At 46.3% G+C, this 21,339-nt stretch overlaps 2 protein-coding genes across 19 annotated transcripts in view; one reads left to right on the forward strand and one right to left on the reverse strand.

Moving 5' to 3' along the window:
* Positions 1-4,342, reverse strand: part of zranb3 (zinc finger, RAN-binding domain containing 3) — a 43,104-nt gene extending 38,762 nt beyond the window's left edge. The window contains exons 1-2 of one of the 2 annotated variants that reach the window (XM_088606240.1): positions 4,228-4,342; positions 3,091-3,233 (exon numbers count right to left, since the gene is read on the reverse strand). In XM_088606240.1, coding sequence (XP_088462366.1) covers positions 3,091-3,227 — 137 coding nt within the window. In that variant the 5' untranslated portion in view covers positions 3,228-3,233; positions 4,228-4,342. Of the gene's footprint in view, positions 1-3,090; positions 3,234-4,211 lie in introns of both variants that reach the window. The other variant, XM_088606239.1, reaches the window with a different exon arrangement.
* Position 4,343: 1 nt separating this feature from the next.
* The window catches only part of r3hdm1 (R3H domain containing 1), a 50,017-nt gene continuing 33,021 nt past the window's right edge, over positions 4,344-21,339 (forward strand). For 11 of the 17 annotated variants that reach the window (XM_088606219.1, XM_088606229.1, XM_088606232.1 and 8 more), the window contains exon 1: positions 5,704-5,858. The gene's annotated coding sequence lies outside the window, so the exon portion shown is untranslated. Of the gene's footprint in view, positions 4,438-5,703; positions 5,859-5,993; positions 6,019-16,400; positions 16,603-21,339 lie in introns of those variants that run through there. The other 6 variants (XM_088606221.1, XM_088606224.1, XM_088606220.1 and 3 more) reach the window with 4 other exon arrangements.

Below are 21,339 nucleotides of genomic sequence, written 5' to 3' on the forward strand. Positions count from 1 at the left end.
AAATTCTTCACTTTTAGCTTTATTAGCCTCTTATTTCCTTTGCTTTTATGCTTCTCCACATTGTCTACAACATGAACATGACATATCAATGTAAGCCACTTAAATCATGACACTGATTTCATGACTGAAGCATCTTCAGTCACAGTGTTATTTATGTTATATATATATAGTTTGTCTGCTACCTTCATGTAATGCTCCGGACTGTTCTACATTAAATGTCTTGTGAATAGTTCTTGCCCACTCGTGAAGATGGAGAATCTTTTTGAATTTTTTAGTTTTATCTTTGTCTGAAAAGCAAACCATGACCAGATCTAGATGACTGGTAGAAACTGAGAAGACCAGTGATCCCAGTACATATCCGACTGTTACTCCACTGCTTCCATCACTGCAGTTTGAGTATTCAGCTCTTCGAGGGCAGCTGTGTCAGTGCCAGGGCTGAAGAGGAACAGGCAGAAGTTAATTCTATGCTAAAAAGTAGAAATAAAGAAAAACAGCCTTTCAGCTGCAGTCCCTTAAAGAAGGCTCCTCAGCCAAAACACTGTTTCTTCTTTTTTTCCAGAAAAGAATTAACCTCTGCTTGCTCAGGCACCCATGTACTGTAGTTCTAAAACATGCATGACATGAATCTCTACCCATGTCTACCAGGTGCTGCTTGCAAATGTCATTTTACAATGAATGTTTATGAGGAGATATCCAAAGCGCTCTGAAAAAGTTATTATGTGATATTTACAAATGTCTTTATTACCATTTCCACCACCGAGCTAAAAATATACGTCTTCCGCTGTTCTGGTTTGGCGTACAGAACTGTAATGAGTCATAACCGCTTAAATTATTAAATTAAAATCAAAGAAATAAGGAAAAAAACTTCAGAGCTTTATTGGTGTGTTTTCAAAAGAAAAAAGTAAAAGTTTTTAAAATACTTCTTTAACGCAAAACTTTGTAACACATTCTGAAGAAAGCCTGTTATAAAATACAGCTTCTACATTTTTATCTTCAACTGCAGTGTGAAGAACATCTTGCTATCAGTCAAGACATAATGCGAGTGCTGAAAAAAGAAGCAGTATAGCCAATATATATGCACGCGAAGGGAACTATTTCAAGATTATGCAAATTCACAAATCTAGTTATGGTATGTAGTGTGTTTTGATGAAAAGACGTTCCAATAACGAGATAACATTTTGCCAAAACCATCTCTTTCGGTACTTTGACACATCTTCATCATGGCTCGTCCATGGAAAAGTCCTTGATCAGATAAACAATCAACAATCAACCAAGTGCAATAAGATTTAAAAAAAGCAGTTTGACAAAACTATTATGCCTTGTAAATAATTACAAAGCACAGACAGGATGTCACAGCTGAGCAATTATTGTTCTAATCACTGCATTCAAAACAGCCTACATTGAAGATCAGTTCGTGGATTCACATGTTTCAGGAGCCTTTAGAAATACGAAAACAAAAAAAGTTGCCTTTGCTTTTAACTACTATCAATACACAAGGCTTTCCAATCTTTTTTTACAAACTGAAACAATTTACATTTCACAATGTCACATTCAAGTGCCCTACTTTTCCTCCTGTCCTAGGGATGTTTTAATGAATACAGCCGTTGCAGCTTGAGAATGTTCTGAAGCAAGGCATTTTTAAAGCTTCAGTACATCAAAACAGAACAGATCACTTTCACTGGCAAACGCTTTTCCTATAACTGGCATTTTAGAAATTCGCCATCTGTGGCAAATAACTGCCACCAGAAATGTACATGAAATTAATACATTTGCATTACTAAAATAGCCATTCACTGCCACTATCAAACATTTAGACAGTTTCAAGCCATGACAATCTTCTACATTCAGAAACAGTCTGTTGCCTTTCTTTATAAGCCTCTGCCTACACATTCTAACAGTACCAAACATAGCTCCTTTGCTATATCTGCTCAAAGGTCCTCATGACTGTCACAGACTTCCCACACAGCAGTTACATAAAAATAACATAAGGCGTCAGCTCAAACATCTCTTCACACAAGTGTGCGTCAATACCGCTGCTCTTCCAAAGGCATTCGACAATAGAACTGAGCTCCATTCTGACCCAGGCTGCACAGCATCGGCTGCAGTAAAGGATAACTAGATTTTCATCGGGCGAAAGCTCCTTGTGTTTGATTTGTGAGTTCCCTGCTTCAAAGCATCCTCTCTCGTCAGTGGTGGTCATGACCCGCGTGTCAATCAAAGTAACGCGTTGTCATGGCCACCGGGGCACGAATGACCGCAGAACGCATTTCTCTTTCCTTATAAAGATGATCTCTTACAGCCTTCCTAGGTTAACAGGTCAGTGGCAATCCTGCAGATAAAACTGAAGTTAAACAACACTTCGAGCGTGCTGTTTTGCCAGAATCAGTGTGTGCACCACCCTCACAGTTCTTATGAGAAGCGACCCACGGACTTTGGAAGCTGTGGAGCAGTTTCAGGGATCGGCTGGAGCCCGTTCTCTGCAGGCAGGCCCCCGAACTCAAGAGAAGTGTTTCTGGTAGGGCCAGCCGGCAGTGGACACGCTGTTGAGCCACGAAAAGACAGGCCCTGTGCCGGGGATGGCGCCCTCTGGTGGCTGCAATCCACATTCAGCGACCGCCGAGTCCGACACGGGCTGATGGTGAGCTGGAGCCCATCCCGGCGGACAGTGGGGTCAAGGCAGGACACACCTGGGACGGGAGCACAGAGCTTCCAACACAGACCCGACACTGACACCGACGCGCTTTCCTGGGGCTCTATCCAGACTTCAGGATGCCTGGAAATAATCAGCTGGCCCAGCTCCCCGGACCTGCCCACCCTGTATCCTGGTACCGATCAGACACTGCATCAGGACCGTGCCTGAGGCAGCACATCGCTCAGTCCGCGGCTCCGGGAACGCTCCCTTTTCAAAAGCGGTCCAGAAACTTTTCCGGCCCCTTTCACCCTCAACTTGAGGACAACCGCAACAGAACCAACCTGGAAATAGTGACACGAAGCAATGGAAAAACGAGAAACAGACTAGTCCGGCAGACGCGATGTAGAGGTCTCCAGGCGAGGGTGCGGGGGTGGATCTGCTTCCGAGCGACGTCTTACCTGCCGCGCCTGGAGAGGGCGAACGTCACGCCCTCTCTCTGAAAGGGCAGCAGCCTGCCGCGCAGCCTGTCCGGAAGGGTAGCCAGCCGGCTGTCCAGCTCGCCCGAGCACAGCTGCTCCTGGCCGGCCTCCGCCATGGCGCGCTGCAACACAAGCAGCGCCGGCCCATCGTTAGCAGCGCAGACAGGCGGGGGCCCCGGCCTGCTGCAGCACCTGGCCATGACACGAAACCCCAGCGCGGGCGAGTGGACTAGACTCTCACCGCAGCAAAACATGATCGCCACGGAAGACACCGGCAACCGGTGCAGAAGCCCTCACTCTCCTGTACGAACGCCTGAGGCACGATATGCAAACTTGTTTTTTTTTTTCCCCTGACAATTTATTGTTGAGTTATCTGAGTTCTCATAGTGGTTGTGTAATAACAGTGCTCTCATCGGGAACCCGAGCAGACGGGACCGGTGCACGGAAGACCTCCCTTCAGCCCCCTGCCCTGCAGACATGCCCCAGCTCTGGAGAGCGGCCCGCTAATGAAAGCGCCCCCTTTATCCTGGATCTTTTGAGTACAATGCCATTCATTCGACAGCCAGCAGGTTAGATTTCTTCTGAGTTCCTCTAAACTTATAAACGAGCCTTGCTGGTATTAAAAGCTTCTTCTTTAAAAAAAAAAAAAAACTTTAAAAAACTCCCGCTGCCTATAGTCTGCTGCAGAATGTATTTTCTGTGCTCATATAGACATCCGGACGTCTGAAACGTCCTCGCACTTGGTAAGTTTGCATCACTCACACCAGAGCTGTCAGGGACGTAATTTTCACAGCATTTCAGGGGAAAGACGTGCACACGAAGTCGAACTAATATATCCCAACGGGCTGACGACTACATGCTTACGCCTTTTGCCGCCTTATAAGAAAGGCACATGCATTTCTTTTTAAAAAAGCACCGCCTTACACCCTAAGGTCAGTCGTATAGTACTACTATTAGTAGAGGAGAGACACACAGCAAGCGGTTGAACTCATGAGACCTACTGCCCGACCAGGTGTAGGTTTTCCACCTGAACTCAGTTCAGGTCCAGCAAGCGAGTGGGCTTTTCTTAGCGACTGTTGTGAAAGCTAGACAAAACTAACCATCCCCAAAACGTACCGGCTCCTTCTTCCCCCCGCTTGCCCGGTGCCTGCCCTGCGGCTCCGAGCTCAGTCACGCCGGCCAGCCCTTGACATTTCCCGCAATCTGTCGCCGCGTCCGACGTGCCTGCGTCATCACGCAAGCCTGACGCAGCCGGCCGTTCGCGGGAAAGGAGCTTCGGGAAGATGGTCCGTCTGCTTCACCCGGCGGTCACCCGGAGTCGTCGAGGTACTGTAGCTGAGCCAAGCCACTGCTGCACTTCAAATCGCCACTCACACTCGTGAACGTACGCTGGCACGCAGTGAAAGGCCCCTGAATGTGAACGTGTCATGCTTATTGACAGTATTGCCGTAGTTGCACTTGTTGATGTTGTGTGGGTGCACATAGGCACAGCGGGCAAGTCTGATTCCCCGCAATGTGAAACAGCCAGTTAATGAATTGCTATAATACCTGTAGTGTGAATGACATTCGTGCTGCTTGTAACTGAGCTGTAAACTAAGTGTTGGACAACTATAGTGAGGCGTCAAGTGATGTTCCGGGCTTTACAAAAGAGAAATCACAGTTAAGAGTTTAAATACACGCTCGGTAGTTTTCTAGGTTTGCAGAAGTGTAGGCTACCGAGTAGATTAGCCATAGCCGTGTCTGACGGCTGTGTCCCTCTCTCATCTTCCGGCATGTCGTGACGCCGGGGACCGGCAGCCTCCGGCCGGAGCAGGTGTCGGGCGCGACACGCGTGGGTCCCGGGCCGGCAAGGGCACAGGGGAGGCTGGGACCGGAGAGCTGTACGCGAAAACACCCGTGGGGGTGGATGGGGGCGTTTCAGAAAACGCAGTTCGTGAAACCCCGGCCTTCTCGCTTCAAAAGCCGGGACACAGCACGGGGGTTGTGCTTCTGTGGTGAAGTTTGTCCTTCTGACGTGCAGGCTGCCCGAGACCCGCAGGTACATGTGCTTCTCCATGCGTGCGCCTGAATATAGCCCCCAGTCTAAACTCGACTCCTGTCCGCCCCGTGATGGCCATATCGCCTTGGGACATTGATCTTCTTGCATCAGCACGGTGGGTCCTGGTACTTGCACATCACCTAAGCTGTGTGTGGTGAATACAGTCTACTGTACTGCGGGTCTCCCTGGATCAGGGCGTCTGCTCAGCAATTAATAATAATAATAGAAAATCATAGGCGGGATCGTCCATTATTTAACACTCGACGATGGAAACAGGTTATTCGCCTAAAACAGTACAAGGGATGACACGACACGGGGCTCATATGACCCGGCTCCGTGTGTCCCCCAGCTGCTGTCCCCCTAATTGATAAAAGGCTTTTTAATTTAAACTTCTCGCCCGGGTCCCGCCTCCTTCCCGGCAGCCCGGACGGCAGTGGGCGGCCCGCCTGTCACACACACGCTGGCGGGGGCCGTGATTGGCGCGTCGGTCGCCAGCCGCCGCCGCCATTGGCCGAGGGCGCTGTCCGTCACGCCGTGCTGGCGGCCGTGGGGGGCGGGGGCTCTCTCGCTCTCCCTCGCCGTATCCACTGCCTCCCCTCGCCAAACACTCAGTGTTGCTGATACAGACTGAAATATAAGAATATAAGAATTTTTATGTATATATATCTCACCAAAACAAACACAGAATACAGAAACCCTTACGCGCCCGGTAAGGAGACGTTTACGTTTTATTCCTGTTGTTCATGGGGTTGTGTTTGAAAGCGATTTACAAGTCATTATTTTGTCTCACTACTGTAAACCATGTAGGTCCAGTGCTGACGAAGGCCTAATTATACCAACATACTGCCTGTGCATATGCGATCCAGGCGGTAGGGAGGTATTTTGTCTTCTTGGTTGCCTGCGTTTGGACAGTTTAAGCCTGTTTGTAACGAAACGGAGCTCCCGATGAGCCCGGGTGCGAGAGGGGCACGTTGGGGGACATGGAGCTGGGAGACATGTGAAGGCCCTGCGGTCATCTCGCCTGGCGCTGTGTGATTTTTGGGTTTGGCGTGCGCGGTGCAGTCCCTGCCGGCTTGTTTTGAAACCCCCCGACGTTTGTGTGTTGTTGTTTTTCTGTCTGTCTGTTAGTTTGTTTGTTTTAATTACCGCCGGGGTCGATATGTCGCCTGACACGGGGGGTGATTTGTTTCGTACGGCTGCACAGGTGACGATCTCCAGGCACTGGAGATCCGGCTGATAGGAGGTGCTTCTTAGGCCGGGTGGGCTGTGATCGCCGAGGGTAGCAAGCAAAGGCACTGCAAGCCTGCCGTGAAGGGTATATGTGCCATTTTCGGAACAGCTCCTTGCTGTCACACCGAACTGGTGGAAGTCCAGCCTCTCTGGCAAAACCTACAAGGGAGTTTAGTTCCCTTTCTGTCTAATAATTGTCCCTCAAAGGGTTAGGATATAACCAAAGATGCTGTTACTGTCACTGTCGACCCAAAGTGCCTGAGTGCCCTTTCTTACTGTCGGCAAGTGAAACAGAACCAGGTGATCCGTCCTCTGATCGGGGCTCGCTGCTGACTTCTTGAATGTGAAGCAGCTTCTAACTGCAGATGTGCAGATGCCAAAACAAGCTTCACTACCCCCGGGAATCAGCATGGTTTGCTTCTGGAGGGTGTCAGAGCCATAAGCCCTTAAGACTCATTTCGGGACTTTAGTCTCCCGGACAGATGTGATTTATTTTGGATTTTGAACACTATTACGAAAGTAATAGTTGTTAAGAGTCAGTAGTTCAGTGTGCACAGGTGGTGTTTTTCCAAGCAGAAGCCACGTTTTCAGTTTCTGTGTAGTGTTTCGGCACCCCTGGAATTGGGAGTTTCTATTGGGAATAAGAAAGGCAAAGGCTTTGGTGACTTTCTGTAACCTTTTAAGCACTATGCTTCTGTTGCAGATTTGTCATTTGCTGTAGATCTTTGCTTTCTGGACAAAAGCAAAATTGCCGTTCTGCAGTACACTAATCGATAATTTCAGGAAGGCTTCAAAATATTCACATCATTCCACCATAATGCAGCTGTTTTGCAACAGAATTGACAACAGAGTGGTCATCTGGAGACAGGTTGCAACATTCTGAGCAGCAGCTGGGAAACCAGCAGTGATATGTGTTCATTGACGAGATTCCGAATTTCCAGAGTGTCCGTTACAAATTCGATTAGGGAGACCAGTTCGTGTTTTGGTACAGTTGTTCTTCTTTGCAAGTTGTTATAGAAACCGTGTTCCCCCATCTCAGAATTTCCTCTTGCTGTTGCCTTTCTGTGTTCGTGGAAATGCCGGAGCGAATCAGTTTCCGGGGTGGAAAAAATAGCATGTCCTTCAAGACTGCGGTTCAGCCAACATCATGCCTGGTGCTCGGCCAGGAACTGCAAGTTAAACTGCCAGGTCCTAGTTTTTCGCAATTTGCCCCTTAGATATGAAAGCTGTGTGCAAAAGAAAACACCTGACCTTTTTAATCCTTTCAGTAGTCTCGCCCTGTGTGGAACCAGACCTGTGCTCTCTGCTTGTACACCCGACCATTGTGTCTTAGTGGGAGTTTCGCTTTGTTGTTCGGTGCCAAAGAATTCTCAAAAGGTTGGGCAACTCTCGTAAAATCAGATGCGTACAGTCATGTAATTTCATGTAGTTTGTACCTTTCCTGTCCCCAGTGGTGTTATGTGTACTTCACCCTTATCCTCTTGGAGAGGATATTGAAAGCCACTCGGTTTAAATGGGAGGTACTGAAGATAGAGGGGGTTCTTGTTGTTCCTTTTCATTTTTCAAGGTGTTTATGGTGCTAATTTACCAAGATACCCTTTAGAAGGAGCAGTTTAATAAATCAACCTGAATGACTGATCAACATGCCTGGGTGTTACACGTCTGTAGACTGGCAGATCTCAATAATCAGTCTGTTTTAGCTTTACTGGGTTTCACTCTGGTTTGTAACAATACTCATCTTCTCCTGCTGTAATCATTTGCGTGTACTGATACCAAGAAAATGTACTCCTCTTCTTCTTTGTGTTTTGATTCAGAATTGTGTCCTGTACAGATATAGATGTGCTTTTGTTTTAGAAGATAGAGTAGTGCAAATTTGTATAAAAAGTCATTGACATTGATGAAAGCTGTTCCTTTTAAGGAAATACAAAAGAGTATCCATTGCTTGCAAAATGTGTTTAGGCACTCTTCAAACTATAAATCAGTTTGGTTTTAATTCCGTTTCTAGAAGTTGTGTGTTTTAAGTTTATTGCTTTGACATTGTTTATGAAGTCAACACATAAAATACTGTAGCTTGTTAAACAAGTCACAGTTACTTTCTGATTAACTCACTGTTCTTCATCTACCTTTTTATTATTGAAGAGCTCTACTTGATTAGTTTGGCTATCTAAGTCAGTACCAGAGACCCACCGCGACCCTAATAATTGGCCTGGTTTTCCTGGTTTTCAGGTGTATTCTTGTTGATCCTTTAGTGTGTAAGTCAAGTCTTGTCCATTTGCTTTCGGCACATAGTAGTGCTTCAGTTGTGGTGATTATGGGCTTTAATTTATTTTGTGCAGTAAAATTAGAAATTTCAAATGTCTGCAGCAGCAGTGCGGACAGTACACCTATTATTCTCTGGAAGCTCTTTTATTTCGATAATATCCTTCTCTTTGAAGAGCCTTTGTTAACATGAGGTTTCTGTCGTACTGTGAAAACCTGTGGGCTGGATTACTCTTCTTGCCTCTCGGGAAGAGACGGAGGCATTAATGCATCACGACACCCATTTGCTCAGGGGTGTTAAACCAATTTGTAAGGCCTCAGCTAAGACAAGGTGTTCAGAGAGGTAATTGCCCTCTCGGATGGAAATCTCCTCCAAACACACCCTCTTAAATTGGATGTTGATGCGATACCAGGCCCTGAAAACCTATCCACTTCTTTAAGAAAAGTAGTGGTCCTTTTTAGAGTCTTTGGCCATTCTGTGATGTTTTGAGTGCAGATTCCTCAGGCTGCCTAATCTTATTAAGGCTAATCTTACTGCAGGGCTGCCTGGCAATCGTCTCTTCTCCCGGCTTGGATCTGTCAGGGCGAATAATAATAGCATCTACAAGGTGGTACAGAAGGAATGATTCATGAGCCCCAGCTGATTCAGAGCACGACCTGTGAACATTTTCATTCTCAGAATTCACTGGCTCGCATGGAATGTCCCCAAAAAGGTTTCAAAAATTGTATTTTTTTTTTCGTTTTTCAGCAGCCTACGTTTTTGCCTTTCATACAAGTCTATGGTCTTGCATTAGCCCCCAAAATTTATTCATATACAGGTAGGTGGACATATTTTCAGTTCTATGTTCTGCAGTACACAGGCTGTTTCATAGCATCTAGCAGTGAATTTCTGTCTCTGAAAGACAATAGAATAACTCAGCCATGTTTGTATTGTTCTTTCCTACTATCAGAGTCCTCTTTGTTGTCTAACCTACTTGTCTAACCTGTCTGACCAAGTTTTTGGGTCCACACAAAGTATTTACGAAAGTATCTTCATATATGGCTTAGTTCTTTTTTTTATAGCAGGTTATTGAGGTGTTGGGGACCATGCCTATAAATTCTGCGAAGCCCGGTGTCCTAGTGGTTCAAAACGATACATAAAGAATCCCAAATTACTGTAGAAGGATGATATATACAAATGCAAGTAGAAATTGAAATGATAATGTAGCTCTATGCTGCCTTGCCTTTGAGTGAATTGTACTGTTGGTATTTTGCCACAGACCAGCAGCAAATGAATCATGTGGGGACCAGTGTCTGCTGGGTCTGCGATTCCATGACATGACACATTAGTGTGTAACGCTACTGAAGGCACGTGTTGCCTAATTCATAGTTAAGTGTATTTGTAGAATTCTGTAAAAAACATTGCTAGTCTACAGTAGCAGGTTTGTTTTGTTAAAAAGCTTAAAGTGTAAATGGGTGGCTATAATCAAGCTGTGAAACTTTGTCCAGAATTTCTTGCTATAAGGTACTTTCTTCTTGGAAGGGCCAAACCGCATCAGAGAATGTCATCTTGTGATCTCAAGAGCAGATGTAAGCGATCTAATTATACAGCCATTTAGCAAAATGTGCATTCTCAATCAAGGACACAAGCACCAACAACGAGGTGCTGATCGACACACACGGTGGGCTGGACTGTAATAAAGGTCGACTACGTTCACTCGACAGCTGATGGGCCATTGCATCAAGAATGTCCTGAGATACGGCTTGGTCCTGTCAGGGGGCACTGAGTGACGAGACACAGGCTCAGGTTTCCATTCCTAAATCATTTGAAAACTTGCTCCAAAATGCCAGTTTCTGGAAAAGCATCAAATTATGTTAACTCATAATATTGTAATATGACAAGGATGGGTACATATGAACCATTTAAGTTGCTTTTTATGGTACTGTAGCTGATGCATTACATGAAGAGTTCCTCTCCCTCTATATTTTCAGGTTGGTTGACATCAGAGTTTTTTTCCCCCTTCAAGGAGAACTGCAGCGTTATTTTTATATTTCGGGGTTAGAAAGAATCAGCATGGATGAATGCATTTCAAACCACAATAAGAGCAAGAAAATGTACACAGTAACGTGTAGAACCTCCAATTTACATCATAAAATAGATGAAACTTCCAGGTCTGTGCAGCACCATGTTGCTGGCACTGTCTGCAGTTCATTAACTTCCAGTGAGGTGAAGCGTCCCTATTACATTGTAAACAAGCAGGCTTGTGGATACACCTCTTTACGTCCATTAGAAATAGTGCTCTTGAGTTTGAGACGGTTTTGCCAACAAATAATAAGGGCCGCTTCAAAAACTCTCGCTCTCGCCTGTGGTGAGACCAGGGGTTTGTGACAATACTGCAACCATATAGCGCTCTCACAAAGTTCACAATTTTGTGTTTAATTGGGAATCTGTTCCGTTTTACAATACCATCAATGAATTTATTTCGTCACCGAGATTGAATAATTGAATGACGTAATAATAATAACAGGTTTGAGAAATCGGGACTGCAATTTCCCGTGTAAATATCACGCCCATGTGTTGAATTTTTCTGAATACGTAAATCTGTTCAAATCTGTGATCTGATGTGAATCTCCCAGGCGCAGTGTGCAGTACCTGGTGGACGAGGTGTCAGACTGTGCCTTGTGCGTGGGCAGTGTTAACTTGGGCTACAGCAGCGATGCCGCAGAGGCGGAGCAAAGCTGGGCCCGCTCAGTACTGGGAAGGCCGCTGTGCGGGGAAACCGGCTCGCTGCTGTAAGTGGTGCCAGTGTACCTGCCGGTAGCGCTCGCGCCTCTGGGCCGGAATCTCCCAGACCCCAGCCTGCAGGTGAGGGTCCTCAGGTGAGACAGGGGAGAGTTTGAAGCCTGGGTGTTGACAGCTGGGTGGCCAATGACTGAAAGATCCCATGGCGCTCTGGGCTCTCACTCTGGGCTCTCACTCTGGGCTCTCACTCTGGGCTCTCACTCTGGGCTCTCACTCTGGGCTCTCACTCTGGGCTCTCACTCTGGGCTCTCACTCTGGGCTCTCACTCTGGGCTCTCACTCTGGGCTCACACTCTGGGCTCACACTCTGGGCTCACACTCTGGGCTCACACTCTGGGCTCACACTCTGGGCTCACACTCTGGGCTCCCTAGAGCTCATGTGGCAGAGACCGCAGGAGGCTCCCAGTGTGACGCACACTGACGGGGTGTCAGCGTTTTTTCTTTCTGCGAATCAAAGGGAATGTAGTTTTCTCCGATAAGCATGCAGACGTACAAGTAGATTGTCTCTGCAGTTTGCATGTCTGCGAAATTCCTAGTTTTTGCATCGGGCTTTGAGCAGTACCTGTAAAACAAGTACATCCAACTAGCAAAATCCCATAAAGAAATAGAATTTATCCTGTATCTGTGAGACCTTCCTTTTCCTTTTTCTTTCGAAGGAGCTGGAACAGTGGCAAGCTCGTCAGTATGTTCTGTGTGTGTGACATGACATTAATCCGACTGCTAAGAATGCTTCTTGGGAGAAAAGTTTGGGACCTGTTCTTTTCCGATGTTTTTTTTCTGCCCAAGTAATTTCTCAGTTTTTTGCGCAGTGCTGGCCTGTGTTTAGAGTTATCCATACTTTGTTGGAAAAAGCAGTTGCTAAGGAACCAGGCTGTTTTCCTGTAACGAGCCGAAGGCGGGCGCGGACTGTCGCCGGCGTGCGAGGCGCTGGAGGAGAGTCGAGCTGAGCTGAGCCGACACCGCGGCCGGTGCCGCTCCTGCAGTCCCGAACCTCCGCGTCGCAGCCCTGGCCCGACTTCACAAGGGTGCCCATCCCCCCCCGACTTCACAGGGGTGCTCCCCCCCTCCCTTTACTGCTCTGCCTCTGCCTCTCTGCAGGGCGTGTCAACACCCCGAGCCAGAAGCCACGGCGCTCCGCCTCCCCGCGCGGGCGGTGTGGACCCGTTGGGTGTCAGCGGCTCACCTTCGCGGGAATGAGTCCGGTAACGCTGGCCTGTCGGAACCAGTGGCTGGGGGTTCGGTGTGGGTGGGGTGAGGTCTGTGCCGCTGTCCTTGCACTCCGGGGTGACCCCCCCTCGGGTCGGGCTGTCCCACCCGACACACACGGCCGTGCTGCTGTGAGAGTCGCACAGACCTGCAACCTCTGTGTAACCCAGAGCCTTATAATGAGACAGGAGTACTCCTGGAGGCACAGGGACTCCGAGATGGGTCCTTCAAAAACGGACAGACAGTAGTACGTTCCGTTCCGCCAAGGGACCTCATTATTTTTGTATGTGTGTGGTTTTTTTTCTGGGCTATGCAGCACTTGGAAGTCCTCTGGGAAAATGTACATAAACGTATTTGTCACTTTCAGAGAGCAAATTGCATTGTGAGGCTTAATTAGGATGCCTTGCTCTCATGGCTTCTTTGTGATGCAAATGAATGGGCGGATCGCTTAGGAATGAGTTTGTTCTGGGTTTTTTTTATAAATGTTCTGCCGTTTGTTACTGACCAGGATTTAGTTGGAATTTTTAAGGACGAGGGGAGAGAAATCTGCCTACAGTCAGCTTAACTACCTTGCCTCGGTGCTGTGGCATTATTATCGAGTGTGACTGTTAACATTCAGGTCTCTTTAAAATCTCGGAAAGACCAAAAATAAAAATGCTGATCTTCCTGAGTTTTTTTTTTCTTCCAGCATGTGGATGGAGAGAGAGGGCTGCGCGTTAGGGGGAAGAGGCTCGTCTTATAACATAATGAATCCCAGAAGCAAAGATAATACTTTAATATACGAATTAACTGGGTCTTGTAGGAATGGGAAACGATTAGCCCACTTCTCTCACAGCGTTGTATAAGGCAAAGTGTGCTCCTGGCATTTTCGACCTGCTGTTTCATACGGAGCGACGGACTCTCTCCGCACCTCGCAGGCTTATCGAGAGTTCATGCCCACCAGAGTGCGCAAAAAATAAGAACCGTTCCCCCTGCCCCCTTCCAGAGGATTCCGACAGCCGAGTCGGAGCTGGTCTCCGCATGAAATTATTCTTTATTGTGTGAGCTGTGCTGTCAACAGTGCAGCACTTAGAGTCTGCAGGATTTTGTGTTCTGCCGTTAGTCATTCTGGCATCTTTATGTTGAGCCTCGTCGTTGGGGAAGATGATAACTCCTGCTAAATCCTTAAGTGGACCACAAAGTCCTGTGAGGTGGAGTGTGGTGTTAGAGTTGATTAATATTGAAATACAGTAAGCCCCCAGCCTGAACATGGCAGATCAGCAGTTCAGGGTTTTTATGAGCGAGATCACTCAGCTCTCTTCACCTGATAGCGCTGCGCCCCGACTCCTCCGGAGGTGGGATTTATCATCTGATCAAGCCAGGAGCAGCAGGGCCACGTGGGAGAAGGCAGTGAATAGCTGATGAGGCGTCATCGCAGGCTGTGACCCGGCCTGCCAGAAGAGCCACAGCGTCTCCGCTCTCTCTGTTCAGTGAGATTTATTGCGCACATCCAGCCAGCGCTATCATGAGGCAGACAAGGGTACCGTGGGCAGCGCACAGGGAGCCCAGGTGTATATATTACCCCCCGAATAATAATAATGGTAATATATGAAAACCCCACACATGGTTGCTTTCCTGTTAAAGAAGCTCTATATTAGAACAATCCCACGGACCCTTTGGTGCAATAAAGCTGTTTGCTGTCTGTTGTATATTGGAGGTGTTTAGAGGTAGCAAGGGAAATTTTGGAAGCATCATTCCCCCTGATTTTTAATTAAGCCTTTCCATCGAAAGGGATTGTTTTATGGAATAATTGTGGAAATATCAGCGTTAGTGTCAATAGCTTAAGAGGATGTCGAAATTACTGCACGGGTTTAGCCTAATTACACCCACACTGCGCTCCCGCACTTGCTCGGGGCCAGCCTGTAAAGTCGTATTTAGCGGCTGGCGTCTTTAAGTTGTGCAGCAGAGTGCCATTCTTTTGATTTGATTTTGGGCTGATTGTTGCCGCACTCTGAACGTGGCGCGGCGAACGCCAGGTTTTAATTGGCGATGCTCAAAGGAAAATGTTGATGCACACAAAATCGGCTGTAAAAGGGGGCAGCTGCATAGATGAGAAGAGATGACTTTGTTAGGGTGCTGAGGGCTTTCTAGGCTCTTTTAAGCCGTTGTGGATGTTTAACGATAACGCTTCTTTGTTTAGCCACCGTAGACGTAGTCTGTTCAGAAGCAGAGAAGAGAACAGGGGAAGTTTCAGAGAAGCACGGCAGCATTAAGCGTCTTAGTACGATATTTCATCCCGGCTCCTGTTGTGACCTTTCTCACCAGAACATCATTATTCACGTCTGGAGTGGTTTCTGCACTTCTGTCTCCAAAGCCATTACCGCTAGGAGGCTGTTGTGCACCCTGGAGTGCGGGGCTACCAGAAAGTCAGCCTGAAATCCCCCCCCCCAATAATTGAGCCTTCCATTTCAGGATGTGTTTTTCCCCCGTGGGTGTTTATGTATCGGTCGTTGTGCCGCAGTCCCCGACGGGCGCGCTCGTGTGGCGAGAGCTGTGGCGTTAGTGGCAGGGTCGTCGAGCGCCAGACCGCCTCGTCCTCGGGGGGGGCGCTAACGAGGGAGCTGCAGTCATGCGGGGATCAGCTGGTGCTCTGTGAGCGCTCGCTGCCCCCGCCCCCCCCCCCCCGTGTGGCATCGACGCCCCGGCCGGCCGCGCTGAAAGCAGCCCGTGTCTCGGCGGGGCTCGGGCTGTCGCCAGTTAGCGGAGAGTCCCGCCTGGGCCGCCACGTCTCCTCTGTGGAGAAGAGCCTCGTCGCTCCTGCCCCGTCCAGGCTTATCTTCAGTGGCCACTGCATTCCCCACCAGAGCTATTTTTAGAATTGAAGAAAAATGACGAGAGTAGGATTTAATTTAAAATGTGAGATCCATTAATAAAAAGGGCCAGAAAGAAGCCATCGTTCTATTTTGTCAGTGTCGATGTTCTCCTGAGGGAACTGGAGGAAATATTCAGGTTATTATTTCCAGAGGAAGGTGAATGCTGTGCAGGTTCAAGGACCTAAGTGCTAATCATGAAATACTGCTTGAAGAAATGCCTTGGGGTGGATTTCTTCTCATTTACAGCACTGCCATGGCTACATCTGCGCTGCCATGGCATTCAGGGTGAAAAGAAGCCCAGAAAGACAAAGCTAAACCTTTCTTCTCTCTCATCAGTGTAACGGCGTCGCTGCCTTAGCACAGACAGAGCTTACAGTTTTGCAGCTCACCTGCTCTCATCTGGGCCTGACAACACTTGAAAGCATTCGGGGTGCAACTTTGAAAAAGAGCTGAACTTCTTTTGTTTTTCCTCCCTTTTCTGTGAAAACCGAACAGGTGACTCATCTGTCGCCTTCCTGTCTTTGTGAAAATGCCTGCCTTATTTGTGGCAACAAAGACCGAGAGCAGCGGTACGTTTGTGTCAGGTGGACGGCTGGCTTTTGCCTTGTGCGCACCACCACCTCCCCTCTGCAGGCCACCTCCCGTGATGCGTTCCCAGAAGATTCCCTGTGCGTTCTGGGGGGGTCGAGAGGGGTCGTTACTGTTTTTCCTGCTGGCTGTCACGTCTCAGGAGTTGTGGAAAGAGAACTGTGCAGCTCTGGCAGACACTGACACTTCCTAAAACATTCCCAGATTCTGAGGCCCTTTGCATCACTGGCTGCTGAATTGCTAATGAAGAGCTCAATTTAGCCCATGATGCGTTGTAATTCCTGGGAGCTATGAGTGGCTGAGCAGCCGCTGACATCACACCATACAGCTGTTGATTTGCGTTGTCTCCGAGGCTACGGCAAGTGCCTTAATGATCAGCTTTAGCAGGTAGATTCAGACAAGTGAAACACTGAGCGCTGTGCTCAGGCAAGAAGCCTGCAAGAGGAGCAACCTGAAGAGCAAATGCTGCCTTAGATACTATGGAAACTAAACCTTTAATCAATGGAGATAATGAATCGGCAAGCTACTATGTTGCAGGTATGTCAGCTCTGTGAAAGGGATTTTTCTTTATATTCAGTAAGTTTGGTAGGAATTCAGTGTGATCCTGGGCAATCCAAGCAGAACAGAACAGAAAATGGTATTATTGAGCTGGATTGTTTTGTAATTTAGAACAGATTTTAAACAGTCTTCTGTTTTTGCATAGTGTAGTTTTCTGCAAAAACAAATGTCTTGGCTTGTATGTGCGTTATCTGTGCCCAGATTTAAGCACCGGAGTCGTTTGTGTTCAGGTCCAGTCATTTGACTGAGATGATTTCCCTTCCTGCATCGACATGCTTTTAAGTTCCCAGCCAAGAAGGCAGGACATGTCCAGTGAAAAGACAGGCTTTTCACTGTCAAAAAAAAAAAAAGGATTTACCTTTTGTTCCAATTTTGTAGATTCACAGCTTGAGACTACTCCGATGCAAGGTAGTTCTGTAGCAAAATGACATTTTACATTCTGTTTCGCTCTCTAAAACAACCACTGCTGAACGCAAGTCAGTGAACAGTCTAATTACCTCAAATTGGCTTTACACAAAGTCCCTTTGAAACACCAGAACGTCCCAGGTAGTGTGTTGGAAACAGGTATATAGCCCGCAGTAATGAGTATAATCTTTTTTTTTATGCGAACAACACAGCTGTCCTCGCTTATGTTAATTATTGCTGAGAAACTGCTCCAGTTCTGGCATTGTGTTCTAATCTTTATTATCACTGCTGCAGCCTGCACTTGTGCCTCTATTTTAAGTTCTTCAAGGTATTGTTTTATGACCTGGACTGACAGATTTGTTTTACATGCTGCACATCTTAGACTGTACACTGTACAGGACATATTTCTGTTTCTCAACATAGCAGTATTATTTATTAGGAATTTATTGCGCAGTCGGATATATGAAAATGCAGGATGGAAGCACTAAATGTCGGCATGTTCTCAGAAAACGAGCCCATTGGATCGCTTCCATTTGTTCTGGGCTGTGTTAAAGTAATTCAGCCATATAGGGCAGCGAAGTACAGAAAAGTGGGACAAGGTTATATTGGGGCTTATGGGGTGGTGTCCTTCAGCAGTCTTCTGTTGCCAAGGGAAGTGCAGAAATGCATATTGGGGTTCTTTTGACGTTCGTAGCGTTGAACCCAAAAAACTGGCAAGGCTAATCTGTATCCGATATGGGGTCTTTGTCAGATTGGAAATTTGCTGAAATGCGAGAGATGGAGAGTTGGTTTCATCCAGCACGGTGATGGGCTGTCCCAGGTCTCTTTGGCCTGTGGCGGGGGGCAACTGAGCTCTAGAATGACCTTGGTGAACGTGTGAAAGCAGTATTGCACGCAGACCAAGGACCATTAAAAGTTGTCGATGTTCAGCGATGGTCAATATTGTGAAAAGACAAGGAAGAGCAAATTCAAAACCAACTAGGCACAGTCACTTGAAATCTTGAGTGTGCCTGCATTTGTGGAATCCAGATTTACGACAGTTAAGCTTTTTTTATTTGGTTATATATCAAGGATGGAAATTTTTTTTTTTTCCCCAAAGTCTAAAATTGATGTAGTACAGAAAGAACGCTAAGCCATGTTAAAACCAATAAACTGAATTGAGAGAAATGTCAACCATTTTTGCAGGTTCAAATTTTTCTTTTAAATTAGTGATTTCTAAATTAATTTAGACTGGAGATAGAATTTTCAGTGTTTCCTTTTTTGGTCTGTATAATGGAGGTAAAAGAGTATTTAACATGTTATCTGTCAAATTGACTAAGACTGCCTGATGAATGCTAAATTCCTTTTCCTAAAACCTCAAGACAAATTTAATTATTATGCATGAAGTAAAAGAACACGTCTTTCTTTGTGTTTCTTTGTGTAATTCATTTAGATTATAATTAGATGATATTCACAAAATCTGTTAGCATTACATTTGTGTTATCTTTTTTTCCTGAGTATTCTAAATGTGATGTCTAAGATATATCAACCTGACGATGTCGGGAGTAACCAAACCTTTTCTTTTCTATTATTCTGTTAGCCAACACACCCTCTGTGAGCAATTTACTACAAAAAGATCAGATTTTAAAAAAGCAAAGCCGTTTTTCTAAGGAGGCTGTGCTGATGTGGTCTGACCATGACTTTTTCCGAGACTGTGCGGTTCTCAGCGTCTCCAAGGGCGATGGAAATGGCATCACGCAGGTTTTAAAAGACAAAAAAAAACGTACACAGTATTCTTTTACCAAATCAAGCTAGACTGTAAACTAGAATAATCCCTTACAGGATGTTTGGACTAATTATTCTGGACTTCATATTTTCATTTCTTTTGTAAGGAGAGCCGAAGAAGCAGTTTACAGTGTTTTTTTTATAATTGAAATGCTCTCTTGTGAACAAACACTACATGAAACACGTTGGTCCATCTTGCAGTTTTTAATGGGCATTCAGTCTTCTTTCAGCAGGGTGTCTGCAGAATGAGCTCTAAAATAATGTCCCAGACGATGCCGATAGGGTTGATATTAATTAGGATCTTGTGACTCCTTTGTTTTCCAATAAAACAGATGGTCTGACCACGTAGGTGGTTTGTTCATTGGATGCTATTTTTATTCCTTTTTTCTTTCACATTTCAGGTACACTGAGAAGTTTCATTCCTTTAGTAAAGGCGTCTCTGGTGTTCTGATGCATAGCACATTCATCAGTGCTCCAGTTCATCCACAACCTACATGCTACAGTAGAATTCAAAATACAGTGTGCTCCTTGTAGCAGAAAACCTATTCAAATTCAGTTTTTTATGTCCTTTTTTAATTTAATTTTTAATTTCCGCTACACTGAGATGGAAGAATCTTTAGAACCCTGCATTGCACGATGTGTCAGTGTTAACAGAGAGAGACTGAGCTTTTCTTTTGCTCTTTGTTCTAATGTGCTACCTCTGCAAAGACAGTAGGAAGCATTCGGATTGGCAGAGCAAAGTTATTTTTCTTTTCCTGGTGAAAGCAGATATTTTTATAATATTTTCAGGTGCTGTGTTGTGAAAACAACACATTTGTAAGTATTGACGCAATCGGTCACAGAGCTGTTGAATACCAGCACATAGGAAGTGCTAGCCTTGTTTTTTCATTTTTAAAGATCGTGCACAACCAACCAAGAAGATGTGCTTAACCTGCTAAGAGTTGTCCTGCTTTAATCCATGTGATTGTTTTGACTGCCTGAAGTATCGTGATGCTCAGATTCATATCAAACCCCTTGGTTGTCTTTAAGATAACATATGCTGTCTTTTGGTGAAGAAAACAGGCTGCTCTTCCAGACAGGTAATTGCGAATAAAGGTTGTGGGGGGGGCTCTTATTAATTCAGAAACACAAATTCGCGAGATTACGTTCTGTTTGCGGAAATTTTTATTTAGCAAAGCCCAGTGACAGTCAGGACCACTTTTGCCGTTCCGTCCTTTGGATTTACACTATCTAAACAAGGAATATTAGCCGTAGGGTGGAACACTATACGGTCCAAAAATATCACACTTTGGTTGATTATTATTGCGCGAATATAAAAAGCTGAATGGATTTTGGACTTGCGTGCTAGACGTCTCTGCCCATGTCAATGAGTTTTGTTTTTTGTGTTCTTTTGTGGTTTTGATACGTGATTTTAACCTGTTGGAGAGTGTGCTCTTCTACCCCCAGGGCCAGCGGTTCACAGAAAGGTGCTTTTGAATGTGTGGGCGTCGGGGAGGCTCGCTGGTCCCCATGGCTGGGTGGCTCTGCCATGGCTTCGCAGTCAGTTTACACCATCAGCCTGCATGCCTTTCCACGGGAAGAATTTCTTTTTCATCTTGCTCATGCATTAACTGCTGAAACAGTACTGAAGGGCTGCCTACATTGCAGAAATTCCTCTCAATTTATTTATTTTAAGGTGGGCATCTTGGAGAATTCTGCATTTAGCTTCCCAATTAACTTTAAACATCAATTTTAAAGCACTCGGCTACGCTAACAGCTGTTCCTGCTGTAGTTAAACCTTTTTCTTTTTTTATTTCCAGTGCCTCGCTTCATAAAATACCCCGGGAAAACGCAAGGCACCAATTACATTTGTTTCTTTTGTTCAATAATGATGTCCCCCCTGGATTCCTTATTTACCTTGTTAGGCTGAGGGCACAATCACTCCAGAAATGCATTGGAGCTTCGTAGAGGCATATGAATACCTGGTCTACTGCAGGGCATGGGAGGGAGAAAACAAATCCATCTTAGCAGGGAGTGATAAGCCTTTATCCTTCATTTCCTATGAATTAGGTGTTGTTAGCATCAGGGTATGAAGCCCCCAGCACACTAAAAACTCTGTAAAGCAAAACTGAATCGTCTTTAATCCAGACCAGGTGGCTGCAGCAATCTCAAATAAACCAGGTTCAATTTGCATATCCGCGACAGAGCCTTTGGGCCCCGCAGTGGGGTTAGCGGGATCGCGCCGCACAGCTGCTGTTGGCGTTGGCGTGGAGTTCGGCTGCGACTACAGGAGCTCGCTCCCCTCGGCCTCGGCGTCGGGGATCCCTCGTTGTTGGGTTGGCCAAACCTGTGCCGTGCGCACCATCTTTGTTCTGTTGGGTGAGGGGGCGTTCGGAGGAGAGGTCACGTTTCGAAATGGGGGTGCTGCTGCGCGTGGGTTGCGTTGCTCTGCGGCAGGAGAGGGGGGGTAAAACGATCTGCCCTTCGAATTCCTGAAACGCAGTTTTGATCAAGTCTCCAAACGTGCTAGATGTTGAGTGTTCAGGAGAATAATCGGCAGAACTGCTT

Source organism: Lepisosteus platostomus, chromosome 14 (genome assembly GCF_059453375.1).
Source record: "Lepisosteus platostomus isolate fLepPlt1 chromosome 14, fLepPlt1.hap1, whole genome shotgun sequence".
NCBI classification, from domain to species: Eukaryota; Metazoa; Chordata; class Actinopteri; order Semionotiformes; family Lepisosteidae; genus Lepisosteus; species Lepisosteus platostomus.